This window comes from Rhinopithecus roxellana, chromosome 4 (assembly GCF_007565055.1).
Source record: "Rhinopithecus roxellana isolate Shanxi Qingling chromosome 4, ASM756505v1, whole genome shotgun sequence".
Lineage (NCBI taxonomy): Eukaryota > Metazoa > Chordata > Mammalia > Primates > Cercopithecidae > Rhinopithecus > Rhinopithecus roxellana.
In genome coordinates, this window is record NC_044552.1 from 29,465,845 (window position 1) to 29,490,243 (window position 24,399).

At 40.2% G+C, this 24,399-nt stretch overlaps 1 protein-coding gene across 3 annotated transcripts in view; it reads right to left on the reverse strand.

The window, feature by feature from the left end:
* SRPK1 (SRSF protein kinase 1) overlaps positions 1-24,399 on the reverse strand; it is a 93,959-nt gene that overhangs the window by 26,135 nt on the left and 43,425 nt on the right. For all 3 annotated transcript variants that reach the window (XM_010389668.2, XM_010389667.2, XM_030928422.1), the window contains 7 exons: positions 18,264-18,370; positions 16,325-16,490; positions 14,353-14,378; positions 13,704-13,917; positions 12,908-13,327; positions 12,548-12,648; positions 466-573 (listed from right to left, as the gene is read on the reverse strand). In XM_010389668.2, the coding sequence (XP_010387970.1) occupies positions 466-573; positions 12,548-12,648; positions 12,908-13,327; positions 13,704-13,917; positions 14,353-14,378; positions 16,325-16,490; positions 18,264-18,370 (1,142 nt within the window). The remainder of the gene's footprint in view (positions 1-465; positions 574-12,547; positions 12,649-12,907; positions 13,328-13,703; positions 13,918-14,352; positions 14,379-16,324; positions 16,491-18,263; positions 18,371-24,399) is intronic.

Here is a 24,399-nt window from a genome sequence, read left to right on the forward strand (position 1 = left end):
CCGGGGGCTAAATAGCCATTTACGAATCTATGAATGATTGGACTTCACATCTTGGGAGCTACAAAGATATCTGAGGAGCTGCAGAATTGTACAAAATGAAGCAGTTTCCAGGGGTTTCTTTGATCTGAAAACAGATGAGTGCTAAAAATGCAAAGATACTTGTAATCATCTCCTAATCAAAACCAACAACACCTCTTAGTAGTTATTTTCATTATTGTTCCCCCCAACAATCTGTAGTAAGAAACATTTGGTTCCTTCACCTAACAGGAACTTGGCAGTAACCAAATGAAATGCCAGACAGATTTTTGAATTCGGACCTCTCTAGACATAGAATTTAGAATTCCTATGGTAAGTCATCTGTGTTACGTTCTTTTCTGCTAGTTAATTTGCTGGTTTACTGAAATTAGCAAACAGGGCAAGATATGTACCACTTAACAAGTGAAAGCCAAGGGGAAAAAACATTACCATGCATGCTGTGCTCCAAATGTCAGCAGGGGTATTATAGCCAGATCCTATCAGAACTTCCAAGGAACGATACTGCCTTGTTTGAATATCTTCAGTGAAATGTTTGTGCTGAGAAAACGAAGGAAACAACATTTTAAACTTCATTCGAAAAAGTAACAAGTCAATACTGCTTAACAATGAAGATGGAAATAAACTCTCTGAAGTTTTTCCCAAACCAAAGTTCTCACTTTGCTTATTTCTTAAACAGCATTTTTATGTTATTAGCTCCAACAATCCTTTGCCTTACACACAGCTACTCCAAATTATTTTTACAAACAAATGAGCCTAAACTTAATATAGATACACAGGCCTAGGAAACAACAACAGCTTTATTCTTTTTAAAAATTGTTTTAGTAAAGATGGGGTCTTGCTATGTTGCCCATGCTGGACTCAAAACTCCTGGGCTCAAGTGATCCACCCGCCTTGGCCTCCCAAAGTGCTGGGATTACAGGCGTGAGCTACCACACCAAGGAATCCAAACTCTTTAACCTTGCAATTTACTATACTTGTCTTTAATAAGTATCTTTCTATGCCTTTATTGGTGATGTTGATGTTCTACCTAGAGTACTTTTTGCTGTTTTGGTCAAATTTCATCTAGTACCCTTTGAAGCCCTGGTCTAGTTTTCTACCTGAAGCTTTCTCTGGGTAATTTCCTCTTTTCACAAACACTGTTCCCTGTTTTTAAATTGCAATAGGATTAGAGAATCGTCTTCCACATTTTCCTATCACATTTGAATAACTGAATTTTGTTTCCTGTATATGACTCATAAGCTTCTTTTTGCCTTCATTATTCATTTATTTTTATTATGGACAATTTCAAATATATACAAAAGTAGAAAGAATCATGAACCCCATGCCATTTATTATACTAGTGTCACAAAGCAATTACCACTCATTGCCAGTCTATTTTCAACTGTATCCCAACCCTGCCACTGCACCTACACCAGATTTTGAAGTACATACATTTTATTTTCATTCATAAATATGGCTTTCTGAAAGATTACTCTTTTTAACTGTGACACTTTGTCACTTAAAAAAAAAATTAAGATTCAAAACCAAACAATCAGAGTTTCAATGTTGAAAGTGAACATCAAATCTTTAGTATGAGAGGTGAAAACAGGCTGAGTGTGGCACATCACTATGCAATTATCTTACAGACTTCCACTGGGGGAAAAGGTTTCATATAAAGATTAAGAATTAGAATGGCATCGGTCTTTAGTACCATCAAGACTGGAAACTAGAAAACAATGGAGCAACGACATTCTGAAAGAAAATGTTTTCTAACCTAGAATTCTCTACACAGGAAACTGAGTGTGAAAGCAGAATAAAGACTATCAGATGTGCAAATCCTACCCTTCCCCCACCCAATCTCATACCCTTTCTCAGGAAACTATTGCATGTTGCATGTACTCTACAAAAAAGATGACATAAACCAAGAAAGATAGGAGACACAGAAAACAGGGGATATATAGAGATATATATAGAGAAAATAATAAACCTCCAGGATGGTGGTGAAGGGAAATCCCAATGACAGTAATGTAGCAGACCTACAGGGCAACCCAATCAGATGAACAGAGATTAGAAGACTCCAGGTTCTAGGACAGAGCGCTTTAGAAAGATAATAGTAGAAAGAACACTCAATGTATCTGTACATATTAAAGTGTATTTACAACACTGGGTAAAAGTATGGGATTGAATTAAGTGATCAACAGCACAAAGAAAACTAAGCAAATGAAACATGTTATGTTTTATAACATGTTTCAGAACGGAATGAAACCATGGAAAGGTTCAGAAAGGAAAAGGAACCACAATATATGCTCAGTTCAGCTGAGGATAGCATTAGAGTCTCAATGATATAAACATGGAATGATCATGTAGCCAAAAATTAGATTACATTGGGGAAATGAGGAATTTGTGCTGTGATGCTAGATAAGTCCCATTTTCCAGGAGGAAAAAAATAATATGTAACACTGAAAACAAAATTGGAGTAATATAACCTGTTATTAGTGATATAAAGGTAAATACTGTTATGGGGAGTGAAAAACTGGTGAAAGAAGTAGGCAGATTTTTAAATAAAAGCTTCAATAACTCACTGTCTCCCTCACTGTGTAAATAAATGCATGCCTGATAAGCAAAAAAGGAAAAAAAAAAAGAAAAAAAAAAGAATAAAAAACTTAGTACAGTGGTCCCTCAGTGTACTTCGGGGATTAGTTTCAGAATTCCCTGAGCATAACAAAATCTGTGCACACTCAAGTTTCACAGTTGGCCCAGAACTCAAATATACAAAAAGCCAGCCCTCCATATATGTGCATTTCACATTCCTCAAATACTGTTTTCCATTCTTGTTTGGTTAAAAAAAATCTGTGTATAAGTGGACTTGTGTAGTTCAAACCTACGTTGTTCAAAAGTTGACTGTATTTTTAATAATACAGCTCATTAAAAATTATGTAAAATTCCATTACTGAATGCCAGATGCTGATGTGCTGAAGAGATCAAGAAGTGAGATCCAATCTGAATCCAATGGGGTGCAACACACATGTATTGTTCACCACCGTGCCCTAATGCCTACATCAGAGTATGTGCCAATATGTTTGCTGAATGAGTGAATGGGTGAAAAGAACGTAGTCATTTTTTTTTTTTTGAGACGGAGTCTCGCTCTGTCAACCAGGCTGGAGTGCAGTGGTGTGATGTCGGCTCACTGCAAGCTCCGCCTCCTGGGTTCACGCCATTCTCCTGCCTCAGCCTCCCGAGTAGCTGGGACTACAGGTGACTGCCACCAAGTCCGGCTGATTTCTTTTTTGTATTTTTAGTAGAGACGGCGTTTCACTGTGTTAGCCAGGATGGTCTCGATCTCCTGACCTCGTGATCCGCTCACCTCGGCCTCCCAAAGTGCTGGGATTAGAGGCGTGAGCCAAGAACGCAGTCATTTTAAATGCAGAGACACTGTTATGGTTTGAATGTCTGTCCCCTTTGAAACTAATATTGAAACTTCATGTCCGATGTTCACAGTACTACTAGCAGGTGGGACCTTTAAGCCTTTAACAGGTGGCTGGGTCATGAGGGGTTGCCTTCACGAATGGACTAATGGGTTATCACAGGGTGGGAATGAATTAACAGAGTAGACTTGTTATAAAAGTTGAAGAGAGATTAATTCTGTTGTGATGTAAGTAACAGAAGACTCTACCGGAATAAAGAAAAGTGTGCCACATAGGTAAGAAAACACACATAAAGGTGTTCCAAACATAAAGGCACAGGAGCCCGAAACATGGTGTGGACAGGAAACTGGCATTTGATGTTTGTACAGTGTGGTATTTGTTACAGTCAATACATTTCTCCACAATTTATTTGCTAAAATATTTACTGAGTACCTGCTATATACCAGGCACTGTTCTAAGTACTAAATATAGATACAGCAGTAAACCAGAAAAACTTTGTTGTGATATGATGTACATTCTATTGAGAGGCTTATTAAGCAAATAAACATACAATATTAGGTTGTGTTAAGTGTTGTGGAGAAAAAAAAAGTTACAGGGAGAAAGGAAGAGTAGGCAAATACATGAGTGAATATGATAAAGGTACAAGTGTTTGGAGAGTGGGGGTTTGTTAATTACATTAGGTGTTTAGGGGGGAAGATCTCCCTGATAAGTGATATCTGGGTAAAAACTTAAAGAAAATGAAGGAGTTGTACGTGAAGAGGATTCCAAGCAGAAGGAAGAGTAAGTTCTCTTTGCTTGGTGGTGTGTGGGCCATGGTAAGGACTTTGGTATTCATTCTGAAGGGAGCCACTGCAAAGTTTAGAGAATATATGATTTGACTTACATTTAAAATGGCCGACTAGACACAGGTAGTATGTGCCTCATCCACAGAAAGGAACCAGAACAGTCAGAAGATACCCACATTTTGAACAGATTGTCCAGGAAAGAATGCTAGGATTCACCAGAGAAGTGATAGGAAGCACCAGAAGGAAAGGGTTTGAGGAAGCTGGCATGGGCATACAGTAAGAGAGAAATCCCCAGCATTCCACATTCTGAAAATGGGTTTTATGACCTTGGTTATGGGAGAAACCCTGAACCAACTAGGGCCTCGGGCCTGACATACAGAACTGCCTAAAGTTTGGACAGATGTTGCTCCAAAAAGGGAACCCACAGAGAATGCCACAGGCATCTGAGTCTAAGCGGCTTCAGCTGGGTGCCATTTTGACAGCCTTGATACCAGGGATCTGCAGACACAGCTGCTGTCACTCTACTGCTCTGAGGAAGGAGAGGGGAGGCTAGGCACTCTCATGCACTCCCGGGAGGGTCCCTATCACCCTGCCATGGGCTGCTTTTGAGACCAAGATGTGAGTGGACCACATTCCCCACAGCGCCTTCCCCATGCTGCTGGCCTAAGAGGGACCCTCCCCTCTCTGGTCCCAGGTATAAAGTGCTATTTTGAGAGTTTAATGCTAGGTTGTGCCTTGCCCTTTCGGGCTGACCTGGCTGTAGCTACCACTTGGCTGAGGAGGGACAGGGAAACCAGGCTCTCCTATGCATACCTAAGAAAACAGGCTTCTGTGAGACTGAGACTTGAGTGTACCGTAACTCCCCACAGTTTCTTGCCCACGCTGTTCATTTGAGAGGGAACCTACCCTTTCAGTCACAGACCAACAGCTGGCACCATTTTGCGAGTTTACAGCTGGGCTATGCGCTGCCCTTGGGTAACATGGCTGCAACTGCCACCCAGCTGGGAGACAGACAGCAGAGACCAAGCTTCTCTAAGCACACTTAGGAACATATCCATTGCCCTGCTATGAGCGGCTGTAAAACTAGGGACTAGCCCCCTCCAACCCATCACAGCTAACAACAACAACAACACAGACTGCTTGGGTCCCAGCGGGTTGCTCCACCACTCTAACTGCCATCCCCTACATTATACCAACTGCCCAGGGGCCTGAGAACCTGCTCATATATCCAGTCAGAGACCCAAGAATTCACCCCTCCAAGACCCATTAACACGGGAACCAACGTAAACTGCTCTGGGGCCTAAAAACAGGAACACTGAGCCCACTAATGCCACCATCAGGGTCCAAAGACTGGCTCAGTTGGCATACAAGTCCCCAGCAAAACCTCACTACAACCTAAACTGTACCCTAAGCCACAGAGGAAACTGCAGATACCCCTGACCCTGTGTACTGCCAAAAAAGTTATACAAAAACCATATTACCAGAGGTACCCAAAATCAAAATCAACAAGTATCTTACTTAACCAACAACATATATACAACTTCAGAAAAATATTCTCCCCTACAAAAGCAATTTCAAAAAAATTGAAACAAGTGACTACTGCAACAAACATGCAGATATCAACGGAAGACACAGAAAACATAAACAGGTAAATATGACAGCACCAAAGGACCACAACAATTGTCCAGCAACAGATCCCAACAAAAAAGAATCCCTTGAAATGCCAAATAAATCAAAATATTAATTTTAAAGAAGCTCAATAAGATGCAAGAGAAATCTGAAAATCAATACCAGGAAATCAGAAAATCCATTCAAGATTTTGAATGAGAAATTTACCAAGGTGACAGATATCTTAACAACAACAACAAACCCCAGAAATTCTAAAACTAAAAAACTCATTGAAGCAGGGCACAGTTGCTCACATCTGTAATCCTAGCACTTTTGGAGGCTAAGGTGCTTGAGCCCAGGAGTTCGAGACAAGCCTGGGCAACATAGTGAGACCTGTCTCTACCAAAAAAAAGTAGATAGGTGTGTTGGCATGCACCTGGGGTCCCAGCTACTCAGGAGGCTGAGGCAGGAGGATCGCTTGAGCCCAGGAGATTGAAGCTGCAGTGAGCTGTGATCATACCACTGCATTCCAGCCTGGGTGACAGAGTGAGACGATGTCTCAAATAAATTAATAAATTAAATAAAAAATTTATTCAAGGAAATACAAAACACATTCGAAAGCTTCAATAATAGACTAGAACAAGCAGAAGAATCTGAGAACTTGAAGACAGGTCCTCTGAAATATTCTAGTCAGATAAATATAAGGAAATAAAAAAAAATTAGCTGAGCCTGGTGGTGTGTGCCTGTAGTCTCAGCTACTCAGGAGGCTAGGGCAGGAGGACTGCTTGAGCCCAGGAGTTAAAGGTTGCAACAAGCTATGATGGCACCACTTCATTTCTACCTAAGCAACAGAGACCCTGTTTCTAAATAATAATAATAATAATTAATTAATTAAATGAATAAATAATTTTTTTTTTAAGTTTAGAAAACCTCTTTAAGAAAATAGTAGATAAAAATTTCCCAAGTCTAACAAGTGAGTTAAGGCATCCAGATACAGGAGGCCCACTGATCCCCAGGCAAATACTGGGGAGAGGGAGGGGAGACTTTCCCACAAGAAACAAAAGCTGAGGGATTAAAAAAAAAAAAAAGCTGAGGGATTTTATCAATACCAGACCCGTCCTTACAAGAAATCTTAAAGAAAGAAAATCTTTCTTCAATCAGAAAGAAAAACTCATTAATGAGCAATAAATAATCATGTGAAGATACAAAACTCACCAGTAAATATACAGAAAAACACAGAATATTATAACACCGTTAACTGTAGTGTGTAAACTACTCTTACCCTAAGTAGAAAGACAGATCAACCAATCAAAAATAACTACAGCAACTTTTCAAGATACAGACAGTCAAAAATGGTGCTGGGAAAACTGGATACCCATATGCAGAAAAATGAAACTCAATTCCTATCTCTCATAATACATAAAAATCAAATCAAAATAGATTAAAGACTGAAATCTAAGATCTCAAACTTTGAAGCTACTATAAGGAAACATTTGGGAAAATCTCCAGGACACTGGTCTGGGCAAAAATTTTCTTGAGCAATACCTCACAAGCACAGGCAACCAAAACAAAAATGGACAAATGGGATAACATGAAGTTAAACAGCTTCTGCACAGCAAAGAAAACAATCAGCAAAGTGAAGAGACAACCCATAGAATGGGAGAAAATATTTGCAAATTACCCATCTGACAGCGGATTAATAACTAGAACATATAAGGAGCTCAAGCAACTCTATAGGAAAAAAATCTAATAATCTGATCAAAAAATGGGCTAAAGATTTGAATAGACATTTCTCAAAAGACATGCAAACGGCAAAGAGGCACGTGAAAAGGTGCTCAACATCACTGACCATCAGAGATAGGCAAATCGAAGCTACAACGAGAGCATTTCACCCCAGTTAAAATGGCTTATGTCCAAAAGACAGGCAGTAACAAATGCTGGCAAGGATGTGGAGAAAAGGGAACCTGCATGCACTGTTGGTAGGAATGTAAACTGGTTACAACCACCATGGAGAACAGGTTGGAGGTCCCTCAGAAAACTAAAAATAGAGCTATCCAGCAATCCCATTACTGTGTATATAATCAAACAAAAGGAAATCTGTATACAAAAAAGATGTCTGCACTCTGATGTTTGTTGTAGCACTGTTCACATTATCTAAGATTTGGAAGCAACCGAAGTGTCCATCAACAGATGAATAAAAAAATGTGGTGCATATACACAACGAAGTACTATTCAGCCATAAAAAGAATGGGATCTTGTCATTTACAACAACATGGATGGAACTGGATATCATTATGTTAAGTGAAATAAGCCAGGCACAGAAAGACAAATTTCACATGTTCTCACTTATTTGTTGGAGCTAAAAATCAAAACAATAGAACTCAAGGATACAGAGAGTAGAAGGATGGTTACCAGAGGCTGGGAAGGGTAGTGTGGGAGAAGTGGGGAGGCAAGGATGATTAATAGGTATAAAAAAATTACTTACAAATAATAAGATCTACTCTTTGATAGCACAACAGGGTGACTATAGTGAATAATTATATATTTAAAAATAATGAAAAGAGTATAATTAGATTGTCACAACACAAAGGATAAATGCTTAAGGGGATGGATACCCCATTCTCCACGATGTGATTATTTCACAGTGCATGCCTGTGTCAAAACATCTCAGATACCCCACAAATACATACACCTAGTATGCACCCATTAAAAATTTAAAAAAATTTTAAAAACAATCACACTATCCAAAGCAATCTATAGGTTCAATGTAATTCTTTTCAAAATACCAATGTCATTTTTTCACAGAATTAGAAAAAACAATTCTAAAATTCATATGGAACAAGAAAAGAATCTAAACAGCCAAAGGAATCCTAAGCAAAAAGAAAAAAGCTAGAAGCATTACACTATCTGACTTAAATTATACAAGGTTATAGCAACCAAAACAGCATGTATTAGTATTAAAATAGATACACAGATCAATGGAACAGAATAGAGAACCTAGAAATAAAGCCACATACTTAACAGCAAACTGATCTTTGAAAAGTCAACAAGCACATTCATTGGGGAAAAGACATCCTTTTCAATAAATGGTTCCGGGAAAACTGGACTGGCATATGCAGAGGAATAAAAGATCCCTATCACTCACCATACACAAAAATCAACTCAAGACCGATTAAAGACTTGAATATAAGACCTGATACTTATGACTAAGACCTCAAAAGCACAGGCAACAAAAATAAAAACAGACAAATGGGACTTAAACAAAAAAGCTTCTGCACAGCAAAAGAAATAATCAAGAGTCAACGGCAACCTGCAAAATGGGAGAAAATATCTGCAAACTATATGACCCAACAGGGAACTAACATCCAGAATTTACAAGAAACTCAAACAACTCAACAAAAAAAAAAACCCCAAATAATCCCATTAAAAGGTAGGCTATGGACATGAATAGAGATTTTTCAAAAGAAGACAAACGGCCAACAAATACATGAAAAAATGTCCACTATCACTAACCAGCAGAGAAATGCAAATTAAAATCACAATGAGATATCTTTCACCAATCAGAGTGGCTATTACTAAAAATACAAAAAAAAAAAAAAAAAAAACCAAAAAAAACCATGTTGGAGAGGATGTGGAGAAAAGGGAATTCTTATACACTCTTGGTGGGAATGAAAATCAGCACAATCTCTACAGAAAATAGTGTGAAAGGCCAGGCGTGGTGGCTCATGGCTGTAATCCCAGCACTTTGGGAGTCCGAGGTAGGCAGATTACGAGGTTAGGAGATCAAGACCATGCTGGTCGACATGGTGAAACCCCGTCTCTACTAAAAATACAAAAAATTAGCCGGCCGTGGCAGCACATGCCTGTAGTCCCAGCTACTCGGGAGGGTGAGGCAGGAGAATTACTTGAACCTGGGAAGCAAAGGCTGCAGTGAGCAGAGATCGCATCACCGCACTCCAGCCTGGGCAACAGAGTGAGACTCCATTTAAAAAAAAAAAAAAAAAGAAAAGAAAGAAAGTAGTATGTACATTTCTCAAAGAACAAAAAATAAAACTACCACATGATCTAGCAGTTCCACTGCTGGGTATCTGCCTAAAGGAAAATAAATCATATCAAAAAGATGCCTGTACTTGTATGTTTATCACAGCACTATTCATAATAAAAACTGTGGAATCAACCCAAGTTTCTAGGAGTAAAGAAAATGTGGTATGGAATGGTACACAATACCTTTCAGCCATAAAAAATGAAATCGTGTTTTGCAGCAACATGGACGGAACTGGATGCCATTATCGTAATTGAAACAATTCAAACAAAGATAAATACCACATGTTCTCACTTGTAAGTGGGAGCTACATAATGTGTCCACATGGAGGCAGTGTGGAATGATGAACAATGAAGACTCAGAGGGTGGGGTGAAAGGGTAGATGAAGGGAGGTTGCTTGGTGGTTACAATGTGCACTGTTCCAGTGATGGGTCCATTGAAGGCCCTGACTTCACCACAATGCAATATATCAACCTAGCAAACTGCACTTATACCTCATGAACATGTACAAATTAAAAAATAAGAGTATCACTCTGATAGATGTGTTGCCAACAGTCTATGGGGAGCAAGGTCAGCAGAAGAGAGAAAGTGAAGAAGCTATTGCAGTCACTACTGAAGTCATCCAGGGTGACCCGGACCCAGATGATAGCGTAGTGGAGTAATTCTAATTACTTGGAAAGCTGCTCCACATTCTTATCAGTCAGTGCTAAGCTGTTTTTTCTAAAAGGTTATCACAGTATTCTAGAATCAATATGGGAAATAAGATCCTTCTGAGGTCTGAACCATGTCCCATTTAAAAGCATATGGTTCTTTGAGTACTGTCATTTATGTGTGAATCATTCTATCATAGATTTTAAAAAGATGTCCATTAAAAATAACATTGGTCAGGCATGGTGGCTCATGCCTGTAATCTCAACACTTTGCGAGGCCGAGGCAGACAGATCACTTGAGGTCTGGAGTTTGAGACCAGCCTGCCCAACATGGTGAAACCCCTCCTCTACTAAAAATACAAAAATTAGCCAGGGCATGGTGGCGCACGCCTGTAATCCTAGCTACTTAGAAGGCTGAGGCAGGAGAATCACTTGAATCCGGTGGGCAGAGGTTCCAGTGAGCTGAAATTGTGTCACTGCACTCCAGCCTGGGTGACAGAGCGAGACTCTGTCTCAAACAAAAAAACCTTAAAACACTTTCTTATTAGTACATAGTAAAAAACAACAGTATAAATAATTTGCCAATGAAAATGAGATTCCACTATTTAGCCTGAAGATCATAGAAGAAAATACTTTTCTGAGTTGTTAAAGGTAGAATAACTGATGTATCTTTTCTTTTCTTTTTTTTTTGAGATGGAGTTTCACTCTTGTTGCCCAGGCTGGAGTGCAATGGTGCAATCTCGGCTCACCGCAACCTCTGACTCCCAGGTTCAAGTGATTCTCCTGCCTCAGCCTGCAGAGTAGCTGGGATCACAGGCATGTGCCAACACGCGCGGCTAATTTTTTTGTATTTTTAGTAGAGATGGGGTTTCTCCATGTGGTCAGGCTGGCCTCGAACTCCTGACCTCAGGTGATCTGCCCGCCTCTGCCTCCCAAAGTGCTAGGATTACAGGCATAAGCCACCATGCCCGGCTAACTGATGTATCTTTTCTAGAGTGTAATATGACACTATACATAAAAAAAATACAATTATTTGTAATTACATGTCATTAAGAATAATTAAAAATAAGTTAAATGACACTATACATCATAAAGCCCTTTTAGAAATCATGGAACTTCTGACTTAGCAATTCTATGTCTAGGACATGTCCTAAGAAAATATACAAAGATTTAGGCCAGGCGCGGTGGCTCAAGCCTGTAATCCCCAGCACTTTGGGAGGCCGAGACGGGCGGATCACGAGGTCAGAAGATCGAGACCATCCTGGCTAACACGGTGAAACCCCGTCTCTACTAAAAAATACAAAAAACTAGCCGGGCGAGGTGGCGGGCGCCTGTGGTCCCAGCTACTCGGGAGCCTGAGGCAGGAGAATGGCATAAACCCAGGAGGCGGAGCTTGCAGTGAGCTGAGATCCGGCCACTGCACTCCAGCCTGGGCGACACAGCGAGACTCCGTCTCAAAAAAAAAAAAAAAAAAAAAAAAAAAAGAAAATATACAAAGATTTGTGTGCAGAGTCTCATCACAAAGAGCTGTCAAAAATACATAGATTAAAGTGTACTAGGGAAACTATGTAATGAACTGAATTGTATTTAAATTTTTGGCTGACAAAGTGTCCAAAATATGTTAAGTGAATTAAAAGGAGGTTACAATTTATAAGTTAGTCATCATTTTGAAAATGGGAGTAGGGGAGTATGAACATAAACACTGAGTGTCTAAAAGTTAATAATGAAATATATATATACAAGACTGGCCAGAAGTTGAGATTACTGAATCTGGGTAATGGGTATCCGGAGTGGGGTGGGGTAACAGAAGGACTTTTCATGATCACCATTACCATTCTTTCTACTTTCGTAAGTATATTTAAACTTTTCCACAGTAAAAGGTTATTTTAAATGTGAAAAAATATTCACTGAAGTATTGTGTCAATCTGGGTATAGAATTACAGATGTTTTGCATAACTAAGTCCAAATTCTCATTCATTCTCCCAGTCACTTCAAAACACCATTGAGACAAGTTTAACTTACCACCCAACAAGCATTTCCAAGATCAGCAATCTTCACCTTGAGCTTTTCTGCATTTTTTGGCTCAAGGGGATTAACAAGAAAATTTCCAGCCGTGGATTTTCCTACAGACAACAGGCATCATCAATAAGACTATTCAATGAACAGAGAAATACTCAATGAGTAATGAAGTTCTCCAAGGTAAGACAGTGAGCAATACCCAAGAGACAACTTACATTTTTCTAAGACAAAAAGAGCAGAGCAACACCTTGAGTTTCTAGAATTAAAAAGCTCTGCCACATAAACAATGATACTTTTAGTCTAGAAATCTATGATTGTGTTGTGCAGGGAAGGAGTGCTGAGGAAGTATAGCTGCATAGGTACCTTTGTTGTCCAGTGGTCCATTATGTTCTTGCTCTTGTTCATCTTCACAGGGTATCTCTGCCCGAATGCTTTCTTGAAGTTGGCTAATGTGTTGTTCACTGAATGACTGATCTATAGTTGAGGAAGACTGGCACACCATGGTGTCTGACACCTCAGATTTTATAGGTGTACAAGAGTCTGTTTCTTGAGATGTGCTGCTGTCTCCATTTTGGGAGCTTAGGAAACTAGATTCCTGATTCAGATTTTGAACATCACAGTCATTAGCATTATGTAGATCCTCTTTATGTCTCAATGTTTCACTATTACTGTTCTGAGTATAATTAATGACTTCAATCACTCCATTGCAATTAATTTCTGCTGCACCACCCTCTGTATCACGTTCCATAAGTGTTTGATCCTGGCCAATGGTACTTGACTCTTCTAAGGAACAAACGAACAAAAAAAGATGTATGCATATGTGTGTGAGTGAAAGAACAGAAACATTTCTCACAAGATTAAAACATTTTCTAGAACTTATATTGAGTGACATAAAAACATGACTAAACATCTAAAACCTATTTCTGGAAGGGCCAAGATCTTACTTTTACCCAATTGTTAAATGAAATCTATGTTCCCTTTCCTGAGAGAAGTTACAAATTACATTTAAATATTACCTGCCTAACATTTATGACAAGATCCATATTCTTATAAAGATACCCCCAGAGATATGTTGTATGTATGAAACCACTGTATTATATAGCAATGATAAATTAACGTTAAAGTGTGTTGTAAAGTAATTTTTGTGTTCTATTTATACCAAGTCTTTCTTGGGTCATTTTATTAGGTGGGTTCTCTTTCAAGGGTCTTTCAACAGGACTCTCTGATTCTTCTTGCTTGTTTGGTCTTTTTTGCCCAGGGCCCGACTCTTTCTCCATTTCCTCAATTTCCTGCATTCGCTTCTCTAGTAATTCTGCCTGGCGCTTCTGCTTCTTCTTCAATTTCTTCTTCTTATTCTTTGACATTTTGTCAGCCTGGGCGGAGATTACAAACAGATAAAGCCTTCAGGTAGCTAATTAATTACCCCCAGTTGGAGATAGTTGTTAACTTTAATTACTTCCTAATTAAATTTCACAAATCTTTCCCTAACATAGCACTTAAGTCTTTCATTAAATTAAAAGATGTGGGATACTCTTATAAACCCAAATAAAAACAGAATAAATAACAAAGTGTGGTCTTCTGAGCAGTCTGTGGGGCTGGTTTACATTCAAACTCAAATTTTTTAGAGGCCTCACCAGTACAAATTTGATGAAGGTGCATGGGAATTTACTAGAGAAAATTATAGAAGCGCAGGAATTTTTTTTCCGTTTGGTTCTCAAACTTGAAACAAACTATTACCATCCACAACAGAAGAACCCATGCCTGTAGTCCATAGATCAAAATTAGATATAGAAACACCTTATACTTACTGGTTTAGGTTGGGGAGCAGTACTGACTGAAAAGAAAAGAAAATCAAGTAAGAATTCTGGCATTCATCAGGCAATATAAACTAAGGCTCAGATAAAACACTCTACCAGAATGAAGTCTTTCTTACGTAGTCTACATTGCAGAAAAAACTATTATTTTTAAACGACTTAAGCAGAAGCCATATTATTGTTAACATTTTTAAAGAAAATAATGCATAACAGAAATTGCCAAACTTAAAAAAAAAAAAAGGTAGCATCAGTAAGTGCAAAGAACCAAGTTCCCATTTCTGGTTTCCACGACTAAAGCTGCTAAAATCACCTATTTTCCATTCCCATGCACCGCTTTAAATAGAAAGGGACAAGCAACAACCTCTTCACCTCAAATGCTATCCAGAATCTGTCAGTTTTAAAAGGGGAGTCTAGGTGACATCAAGAGCTATAGTAATTTGCTCTATAGCATGTCATGGATAACTGTAGCTTAGCTGGAAGGCAGATCTTCAGTCTTCCTCTTTTAAAAATATTTGTATAATAACTCTGGTTAAAAAAACACATAATAGGCCAGGCGCGGTGGCTCAAGCCTGTAATCCCAGCACTTTGGGAGGCCGAGATGGGCGAATCACGAGGTCAGCAGATCGAGACCATCCTGGCTAACACGGTGAAACCCCGACTCTACTAAAAAATACAAAAAACTAGCCGGGCGAGGTGGTGGGTGCCTGTAGTCCCAGCTACTCGGGAGGCTGAGGCAGGAGAATGGCGTAAACCCGGGAGGCGGAGCTTGCAGTGAGCTGAGATCCGGCCACTGCACTCCAGCCTGGGAGACACAGCGAGACTCCGTCTCAAAAAAACAAACAAACAAACAAAAAACACATAATAAAAATTTATACCCTGGATAAGTGTACATTCAGTGGTTTTAACACTATTCACACTGTTGTATAACAGCATCTGCAGAATGTTTTCATCTTGTAAAACAGAAACTACATCCATTTAACAACCAACTCCCCATTTCCCCCTTCTTTAGTCTTCCTTTTTAAAGGAAGTAAATAACTAATACTTCAACTTGAGAATCAAACAAGTTCCTAAAAAGTGACACTACTAAAACTAAAATCTGTATCTCAAAAGAAAAAAAAATCATAAAGCAGCCTTTATATATTTATTTATTTAATGTTATGTCTTGAGACAGGGTCTCACATTGTTGCTTAGGCCGGAGTGCAGTAGCACTATCACAACTCGCAGCAGCCTTGACCTCCTAGGCTCAAACAATCAGCCTGCCCCAGCCTCCTGAGTAACTGGACTACAGGCATGCACCACCACGCCTGGCTACCTTTTTTAATTTTTGTAGAGACAAGGTCTTACTATATTGCCTAGCCTGGTCTCAAACTCCTGGGCTCAAATGATCCTCCCACCTCAGCCTCCCAAAGTGTTGGGTTATAGGCATGAGCCACTGTGCCTGGTCCCATAATTTATTTGGTATATAATACTGTATGGCACACTACTAACTGCTTTACCTTTTAATCCCAATAATTCCCAGTGGAGGGAAAATAAAGCAAAATAACTCAGCTAAGGTTTCTCAGTGTAGCATGAAACCCAAATTCAAACCAAGTGTGTCTACTCCAGTGTTTAAACCCAAACTCTTAATAACAATGTCATCTTGTCCCTCTATAGACTACCAGTCCTATAAATGAGCATGTGTGATCACAGTAAGAGGTAAACACTTCAAAAATCATCAAATAAGAAAAAATATTTTCAAACAATACACACCAGCTTTTATAAGCTACAACACAAAGACACAACAATATCTAGTTTTCTCCTTCCCCTATGGAAGTAACAGTGAGAGTGTCTCTTGGAAGCTGATAATATTTCTTAAATATGTTATTATTGAAATGGATTAAGTAGTGTTTAATTCCCTGGTAACAGAATAAAAATAGAAATTTCTTTTAACTTCTAATGAAAGCAAAGTCCCTAAAAGAAAATATACCTGCAGATCCGGAAGGCGGAGGAGCTCCAGATCGCTGCCACTCTGTTGCTTCTGCAGCCAGCCTCCGAATGTACTGCTCATTCACTGACAATAAGATGTTCTCTGGTTTAATGTCAGTGTGGATGATACGGCACTTGGTATGTAAGTAATCAAGACCCTGTAACACCTGAATGGAAATAGAGTGGCAGACTTGCAAATACAAAATACAGGTTTTCTGGATAAGCAAGAGATTATAACAGGACATTAAAAAAAAAAAGATATGGTAGCGTTTTCTATAGAGAATAAAAGCACCTTTTAAAAAAAGCACAAAAAAACTTTCTCAGAAAGATTTTTTTTTTTTTTTTTTTTGAGACAGAGTCTCGTTCTGTTGCCCAGGCTGGAGTGCAGTGGCGCGATCTCGGCTGACTGCAAGCTCCGTATCCCAGGTTCACGCCATTCTCCTGCCTCAGCCTCCCCAGTAGCTGGGACTACAGGAGCCTGCCACCATGCCCAGCTAATTTTTTGTATTTTTAGTAGAGATGGGGTTTCACCATGTTAGCCAGGATGGTCTCGATCTCCTGACCTCGTGATCCACCCATCTGGGCCTCCCAAAGTGCTAGGATTAGAGGCGTGAGCCACCGCGCCCGGCCCTCAGAAAGATTAAACTATGAAAAAGGCAAGAATTTGTTTACAATAAAAAATTCTTCAATGCTTTACAAAGCTAATTCTATTTGGAGATATTCTTCAACTATGTACATTGCAAAGACAGAATAAACATTCAACACACCCTCTAAGTGTTGTAATGTAGGTGATGACAGAGATTTAGATATCTTTAATTCAAATTTCCTCATTGATGAAGAACTGAGGTCTCTTGCGCCCAGTTTGGAGCTCTTTCCAGGACATATTATCCAAACAAATTTTTGCCCCTTGAAGTATTAAAATTTTCCTGATGGTAAAATTCTACACTGTATATTGAAGGCTCTTTAGAAAATTAGAAAATTCCCATGAATCATGCTGTATAAAGAGATGGCAATAATCTGACATAGCAATTATCTATTCATGTAAAATTACTATTTGCAACCAGAACTTCTGGATAAGGGCTCCAATGTTCCCAAGTTAGGAACCTCAGCTTCCCTTTCTAATTATTATAGGAGGCAAACCTAGGCGAAAATACTTATGCTGTAACATTTAAAAACAGAATAAGCACAATAAACTCTAAAGGTTGAATGAAATATTTAATTTTAGCAATTAAAATTAAGTTTTTTAAATCTTTCAGACAGAGTCTTGCTCTGTCGTCCAGGCTGGAGTACAGTGGCACGATCTCGGCTCACTGCAACTTCCGCCTCCTGGGTTCAACCGATTCTCCTGCCTCAGCCTCCCGAGTAGCTGGGATTACAGGTGCTCGCCACCATGCCCGGTTAATTTTTGTATTTTTAGTAGAGACAGGGTTTCGCATTGTTGGCCAGGCTGGTCTTGAACTCCTGACCTCAGGTGATCTGCCTGCCTCGGCCTCCCAAAGTGCTGGGATTACAGGCGTGAGCCAGTGTGCCCAGCCAATAACTTACTTTTTAAAACAAAAATTCTTTTTTTTGAGATGGAGTCTCGCTCTGTTGCCCAGGCTGGAGTGCAGTGTTGCAATCTCGGCTCACTGCAAGCTCTGCCTCCCGGGTTCACGCCATTCTCCTGCCTCAGCCTCCCGAGTAGCTGGGACTACAGGCGCCCGCCACCACGCCTAGCTAATTTTTTGTATTTTTAGTAGAGATGGCGTTCACCGTGTTAGCCAGGATGGTCTCGATCTCCTGACCTCATGATCCGCCCGCCTCGGCCTCCCAAAGTGCTGGGATTACAGGCGTGGGCCACTGCACCCGGCCTTAAAACAAAAATTCTATTGGAAAAAATAAACTCCTAACACTTTAAGAATATTAAAAAATCACTACAAAGTCAAGACTAAGATACATACTTGCTGAATAATTTTTTTGACACAAGGCAGTGGAAGCCCCTGATAACTGGACTTGATGATCCACTTGAGCAGATGATGCCCCAAAACTTCAAATACCATGCAGATATCTAGGAATTCATTAAGGAGGAAAAAAAAAGGCACAAAAGAAGAACAGGGCAAGACAAGCTGTGAATTCCACCCATTAAAATATTATGTATTGTTTTCTTTCAGTATAAAAAGTTACAGAGCTTGAATGAATAAATATGTAGATGTCAATATTCTAAAATTTCAAAGTCTAATGCTATAGTCAATGAAAGCGTCCATGAAACATAAAATTGTGGGCAGTTGGCTTATCAGTATTATTATGTACATTAAAACACTCAATGGTAAAAGAAAAAGTGAAACCTACATATGCAAATAGTGAAAGAAAGCACTAGGCTCAAGCTGTTGATTAGGTAAATTAGTTTCTTCCCTAATATCAAAATTGGTGTCCGGGGTAAAAATTCTCACTCTCACAGTTTCAAAGCAAAGAAAAACAAATCATTCTTTAACCATAGAAGACACGAATGTACAAGAAAGACTTAAACCTCAAAAATGTAAATGCCAACTTTTTTTTAAATAGGAAACTTGCTTAATGCTCTGCAGTTTACAAAACTAATCTTGATTCCAGCGCCACCATGTGTTGTCCTTATGTATGAACAACCTGATGACACCACACAGTAGGAATATTCTGAGTCTAAAATTGTGCAGGCAGGGCACAACAGGGATTTTAGTAGTATCTTGATGTCTTCCACCCCCACTAGCTTCTACATGCAAGTCAAGACATATATATATAGTAATGGTCTAGTGCTCAGACTTTAAGATTCTGCATTAAAGGAAAGCCTGAGCTCCTTGGAAAAATGACCAAATCCAACACAGGAAAAATACAGGGTAAACTTGCAACACCTTGCTGTTCCAACAAATAATATGTCAGGAAGAAACAGGAGCCATCTTGAAAAGGATGTCACCAGCCATGTGGAGACTTTTTTTTTTGAGACGGAGTCTCGCTCTGTTGCCTAGGCTGGAGTGCAGTGGCACTATCTCAGTTCACTGCAACCTCCGCCCCTCGGCACTACAGGCGCGCACCACCATGCTGGGCTAATTTTTCTATTTTTAGTAGAGACAGGGTTTCACCATATTGGCCAGGCTGATCTCGAACTCCTGACCTCGTGATCCACCCGCCTCAGCCTCCCAAAGTGCTGGGATTAGAGGTGTGAGCCACTGCACCCGGCCAGACCATTTTAAAGAATAAAATTACGAGTTAATATATGAATTGAAAACAGAACAAGTCCACACTGATCTGAAAGTAAGTGTGGAGGCAGGAGGAAGAGAAACATCTTCTTTAGAGAAGAAAGCCAAATAATAAATACATAAGGGATTACAGAAATAGAAAATCACCATTTTACAATCACTATAGTATATACTATTACTGATTCAGATAAGAATCAGTGAATACTAAAACGACATGTGAAAGACTGTTGGGAAAAAGGATTGTCACAGTGTCAAAATATCATTCCACAGACTGCTTATTAATTACGAAAAGAACAAAGTACCTTAACAACTGGGAAATCTGGAAGGCATTGCCTTAACCAAGTGATCAAACTTATTACCACCAATGATAAGCACAAATTCACATCATGTGCCTTCTAATGCAATATACTGAGAAGACTAAAACATAATCCATGTAGTATGCTTGACAAACATGGTTAACCTGAATTTAATCATGAGGGAACAGTCAAACAAATCCAAACTAAGGTGGCATAAAACAACTAGCCTGGATTCTTAAATAAATAATAAAAAAAGGCAATTTCATAAAAGAAATGTTCCAAATTACCTAAAATTAAGAGTACATGACAACCTCAAACACAGATCAAAATTACAACAAGAGGCCGGGCGTGGTGGCTCAAGCCTGTAATCCCAGCACTTTGGGAGGCAGAGACGGGAGGATCACGAGGTCGGGAGATCGAGACCATCCTGGCTAACACGGTGAAACCCCGTCTCTACTAAAAAATACAAAAACCTAGCCAGGCGAGGTGGCTGGCGCCGGTAGTCCCAGCTACTCGGGAGGCTGAGGCAGGAGAATGGCGTAAACCCGGGAGGCGGAGCTTGCAGTGAGCTGAGATCTGGCCACTGCACTCTAGCCTGCGCGACTGAGCGAGACTCCGTCTCAAAAAAAGAAAAAAACAAAAAACAAAATTACAATAAGATAGCATCTCAAACTAATAAATGACTAAAATAAAAAAACTAAACATCTTGGGAGGCCGAGACGGGCGGATCACGAGGTCAGGAGATCGAGACCATCCTGGCTAACACGGTGAAACCCCGTCTCTACTAAAAAGTACAAAAAAATTAGCTGGGCGAGGTGGCGGTCGCCTATAGTCCCAGCTACTCGGGAGGCTGAGGCAAGAGAATGGCGTGAACCCGGGAGGCGGAGCTTGCAGTGAGCTGAGATCCGGCCACAGCACTCCAGCCCGGGCAGCAGTGCGAGACTCCGTCTCAAACAAACAAACAAACAAACAAAAAAACTAAACATCACCAAATGTAGGTGAGGTTGTCCAACAATTAGAACTCTTGTATTATGCTAGGAGGAAGTCTAAAATGGTACACGTGCTTTGGAAAACTGCTTGGCAAATTCTTAAATATAAAACCTATGAAGGGCCACGCATGGTGGCTCATGCCTGTAATCCTAACACTTTGGGAGGCCGAGATAGGTGGATCCTTTGAGCCCAGGAGTTCAAGGAGACCAGCCTGGGAAACAAGGTAAAACCCCATCCCCATAAGAAAAATCCAAAAATTAGCCAAGTGTGGTGGTGTGTTCCTGTAGTCCCACCTACTCGGGAGGCTGAGGTGAGAGGATCACCTGAGCCCAGGAGGTCAAGGCTACAGTGAGCAGAGATTATGCCACTGCACTCTAGCCTGAGTGACAGAGTGAGACCCTGTCTCAGAAAGAAAACAAACAAACAAACAAAAAACCTTGCACCTATCAAGTTTTCTGCTTTAGCCAAGATGGAGTAACAGGGACTGGATTTATCTTATTGAAAAAACAATACTCAAATAGACCAAATACAGAAACAACAGAAGACTCTGGACATCAGACAACAAGTACAGTGGTTCCTGAAAAAAAGAAACAAGAGCTGAACCCTGGGACTGCCCCATCTTATTGCCTTGAGGCTTTCCAGGTAGACTCCACAAGTTGAATCAATGGGAGCTGAGTCTGGAGAGACCAAGGCAGCTATAATTCACTGAACAAGGTACCAGAGAGGGGAAAGCTGCAGAAAGAGAAATTTGGAGATTTGCAGAGGGGGCCCACCCCTTTAAGGATTCAGCAAAGCACATGTGTGTGAGGAAACTAGCAGAAGCAGAGAAGAAAAAAACATCTTAAAGGATTATAGAGAACAATGCCCAGCATTCGCATAGGGCTTGGAACAGTGCCTGTTCCCAGCAAAGAGACTAGAAAAATTCAGTCACAGGGTATTGGGTAGGATATATTTGAGAAGGTCTTGCCTCAGCAGAGGGAATGATTAGCTCTGGACTGAGCAATGCTTTGGATCCATCTAACAAATCATAAAAGTAAAATCTAAACGGATAAAACACTTTCCGAGTAACATAATAGCATCCCACAACAAGGCTCAAGAAGATTTACAGAAATACAAAACATCCAGTAGCCAACAAGGTAAAACTTACAAATGTGATCACCAGGCAACAAAACATACCCGAAATTAAAATAATCAATCATGTGAAACTGACTCAGAACCATCACAGATGTTAGAATTAGACAAGGACATTAAATGGTTATTATAGCTGTATTCCATATGTTCAAAAAATTAAGTAGAGATATGAAAGGTATTTTTTAGAAGACTGAAAATGGGCCGGGCGCGGTGGATCATGACTGTAATCCCAGCACTTTGGGAGGCCGAGGTGGACGGATCACGAGGTCAGGAGTTCGAGACCAGCCTGACCAATATGGTGAAATTTCGTCTCTACTAAAAATACATAAAAAACTAGCCAGGTGTGGTGGCGCATACCTGTAGTCCCAGCTACTCAGGAGGCTAAGGCAGGAGAATCACTTGAACCCAGGAGGCAGAGGTTGTAGTGAGCCAAGACTACGCCACTGCACTCCATCCTGGGCAATAGAGGGAGACTCCATCTCAAAAAAAAAAAAAAAGGACTGAAAATGAGCTTCCAGAGACAAAAAGTGCAATGTGAGAGATGAAAACACACTGGATGGAATAAATGGCAGATTACTGTAGAATAAAAAGATTAGTGAACTTGACGGCACAGCAACAGAATTAGTCCAAAATAAAACAATTTGGAAAAACAATCCAAACAAATCCACACATCCACAAAAGAGTAAGCTGTGGGGGCAACTCAAATAGTGACCCCCAAAAAGGGAAGACAGGAAGGAGGTGAAAGTATGTGCTTTTTGTAATGAATCAACAAATCATAACGGTAAAGATTCACCAAGTAGCAAAGCATACCCCGAAGTGCTTAGATTCTGGATATCATTTCCCACTCAATGGAATTAGGGTTTCTTAGAGAAAAATTGATTCTAGATTTAAGACAGGAAATTCACAAGGTGAGCCTGGAACATCTTGATGCCAGGTAATAAACTGCCAAAATGTCATACAGATCCTGACTCAAGTAAGAATCACAAACTAGAGAAGATTCTGAGAAGATGGTGGAGTTAGAAGCCACCAGAAATCTGTTTCCCCACCTAGACAACCAATGCATTGGTAGAATCTGTCTCATGTGATTCTTAAGAAACCCTGGAGTCTACTGAATGCTCACAACTTCCAGAAGAGGCTTGGATAATAAATTATTATAAATGTTGGTCAATTTCAGCTCTTAGCACAGTGGCACCCACCTATCCACTAATCCTACAGCAAGCAGCCCTGCACACAGTTTGTTGGAGCCACAGTGGGCAAAAAAGATCCTGTTCCAAGTATCAGAGAAGCGGGTGGCCATTTTTGTACCCCCACTCCATTGTTTTAAGCCCCTCCTCTGGCTGAAGTGATCTTGCAAGGATTTATAGGGCCAGTGCCCTATTTCCTCTCCTTCATTTCTTTCTTTTTCCCCTTTGGGAGTTAGACATTAAGACTAGGACATTTATGGCCAGGCACGGTGTCTCACACCTGTCATCCCAGCACTTTGGGAGGCCAAGGTGGGCAGATCACTTGAGGCCAGCAGTTCGAGACCAGACTGGCCAACATGGTGAAATGCTGTCTCTACTAAAAATACAAAAATTAGCCAGGTGTGGTGACGGGCACCTGTAATCCCAGCTACACGGGAGGCTGAGGCAGAAGAAATGCTTGAACCCAGGAGGCAGAGGTTGCAGTGAGCTGAGACGGTGCCACTGTACCTGTCTGTGTGACAGAGAGAGACTCTTGTCTCTAAATAAATAAATAGACTAGGACATTCAAAAGCAACTGCATATAGAGGTAAAATCAGAAAGTGACTGTGCATGTCCAGGGAAAGATGCAGACTGAGCAAAGACCTTTCGTTTATGTCTCAGGCAGATCCTTGGAAGAGACAGACTACATAACAAAAACAAAAACAAAAACAAAACTGGGCCAGGCACAGTGGCTCATGCATGTAACCCCAGCACTTCGGGAGGCTGAGGCAGGATGACTGCTTGAGCCCAGGGGTTTGAGACCACCCTGGGCAACATAGCAAGACCCCATCTCCACAAAAAATAAAAAATTAGCTGGGTGTGGTGGCATACAACTGTAATCTCAGCTATTTGAAAGGCTGAGGGAGGAGGATTGCTTGAATCCAGGATGTCGAGGCCGCAGTAAGTCATGACTGTGTCACTGTACTCCAGCCTTGGCAAGAGAGTGAGATCCTGTCTCAGAAAAAAAGAAACAAAAAAAACCCCCATCAAACCTTAGGGATATGGCCAAATCTAATTTCCAGAGTTACCATATTAGATTTAAAAGTCCAGTTTTCAAAAGAAAATCACAAGGCATATGAAGAAATAGTTAAGTACAGCATATTCAATTAACAAAAAATAAATCAACAGATACTGTCCCTGAAAAAGACTTGATGCAGACCTACTAGATAAAGACTTTAAAACAAATGTCTTAAAGATGCTCAGGCCAGGTGTGGTGGTTCATTCCTG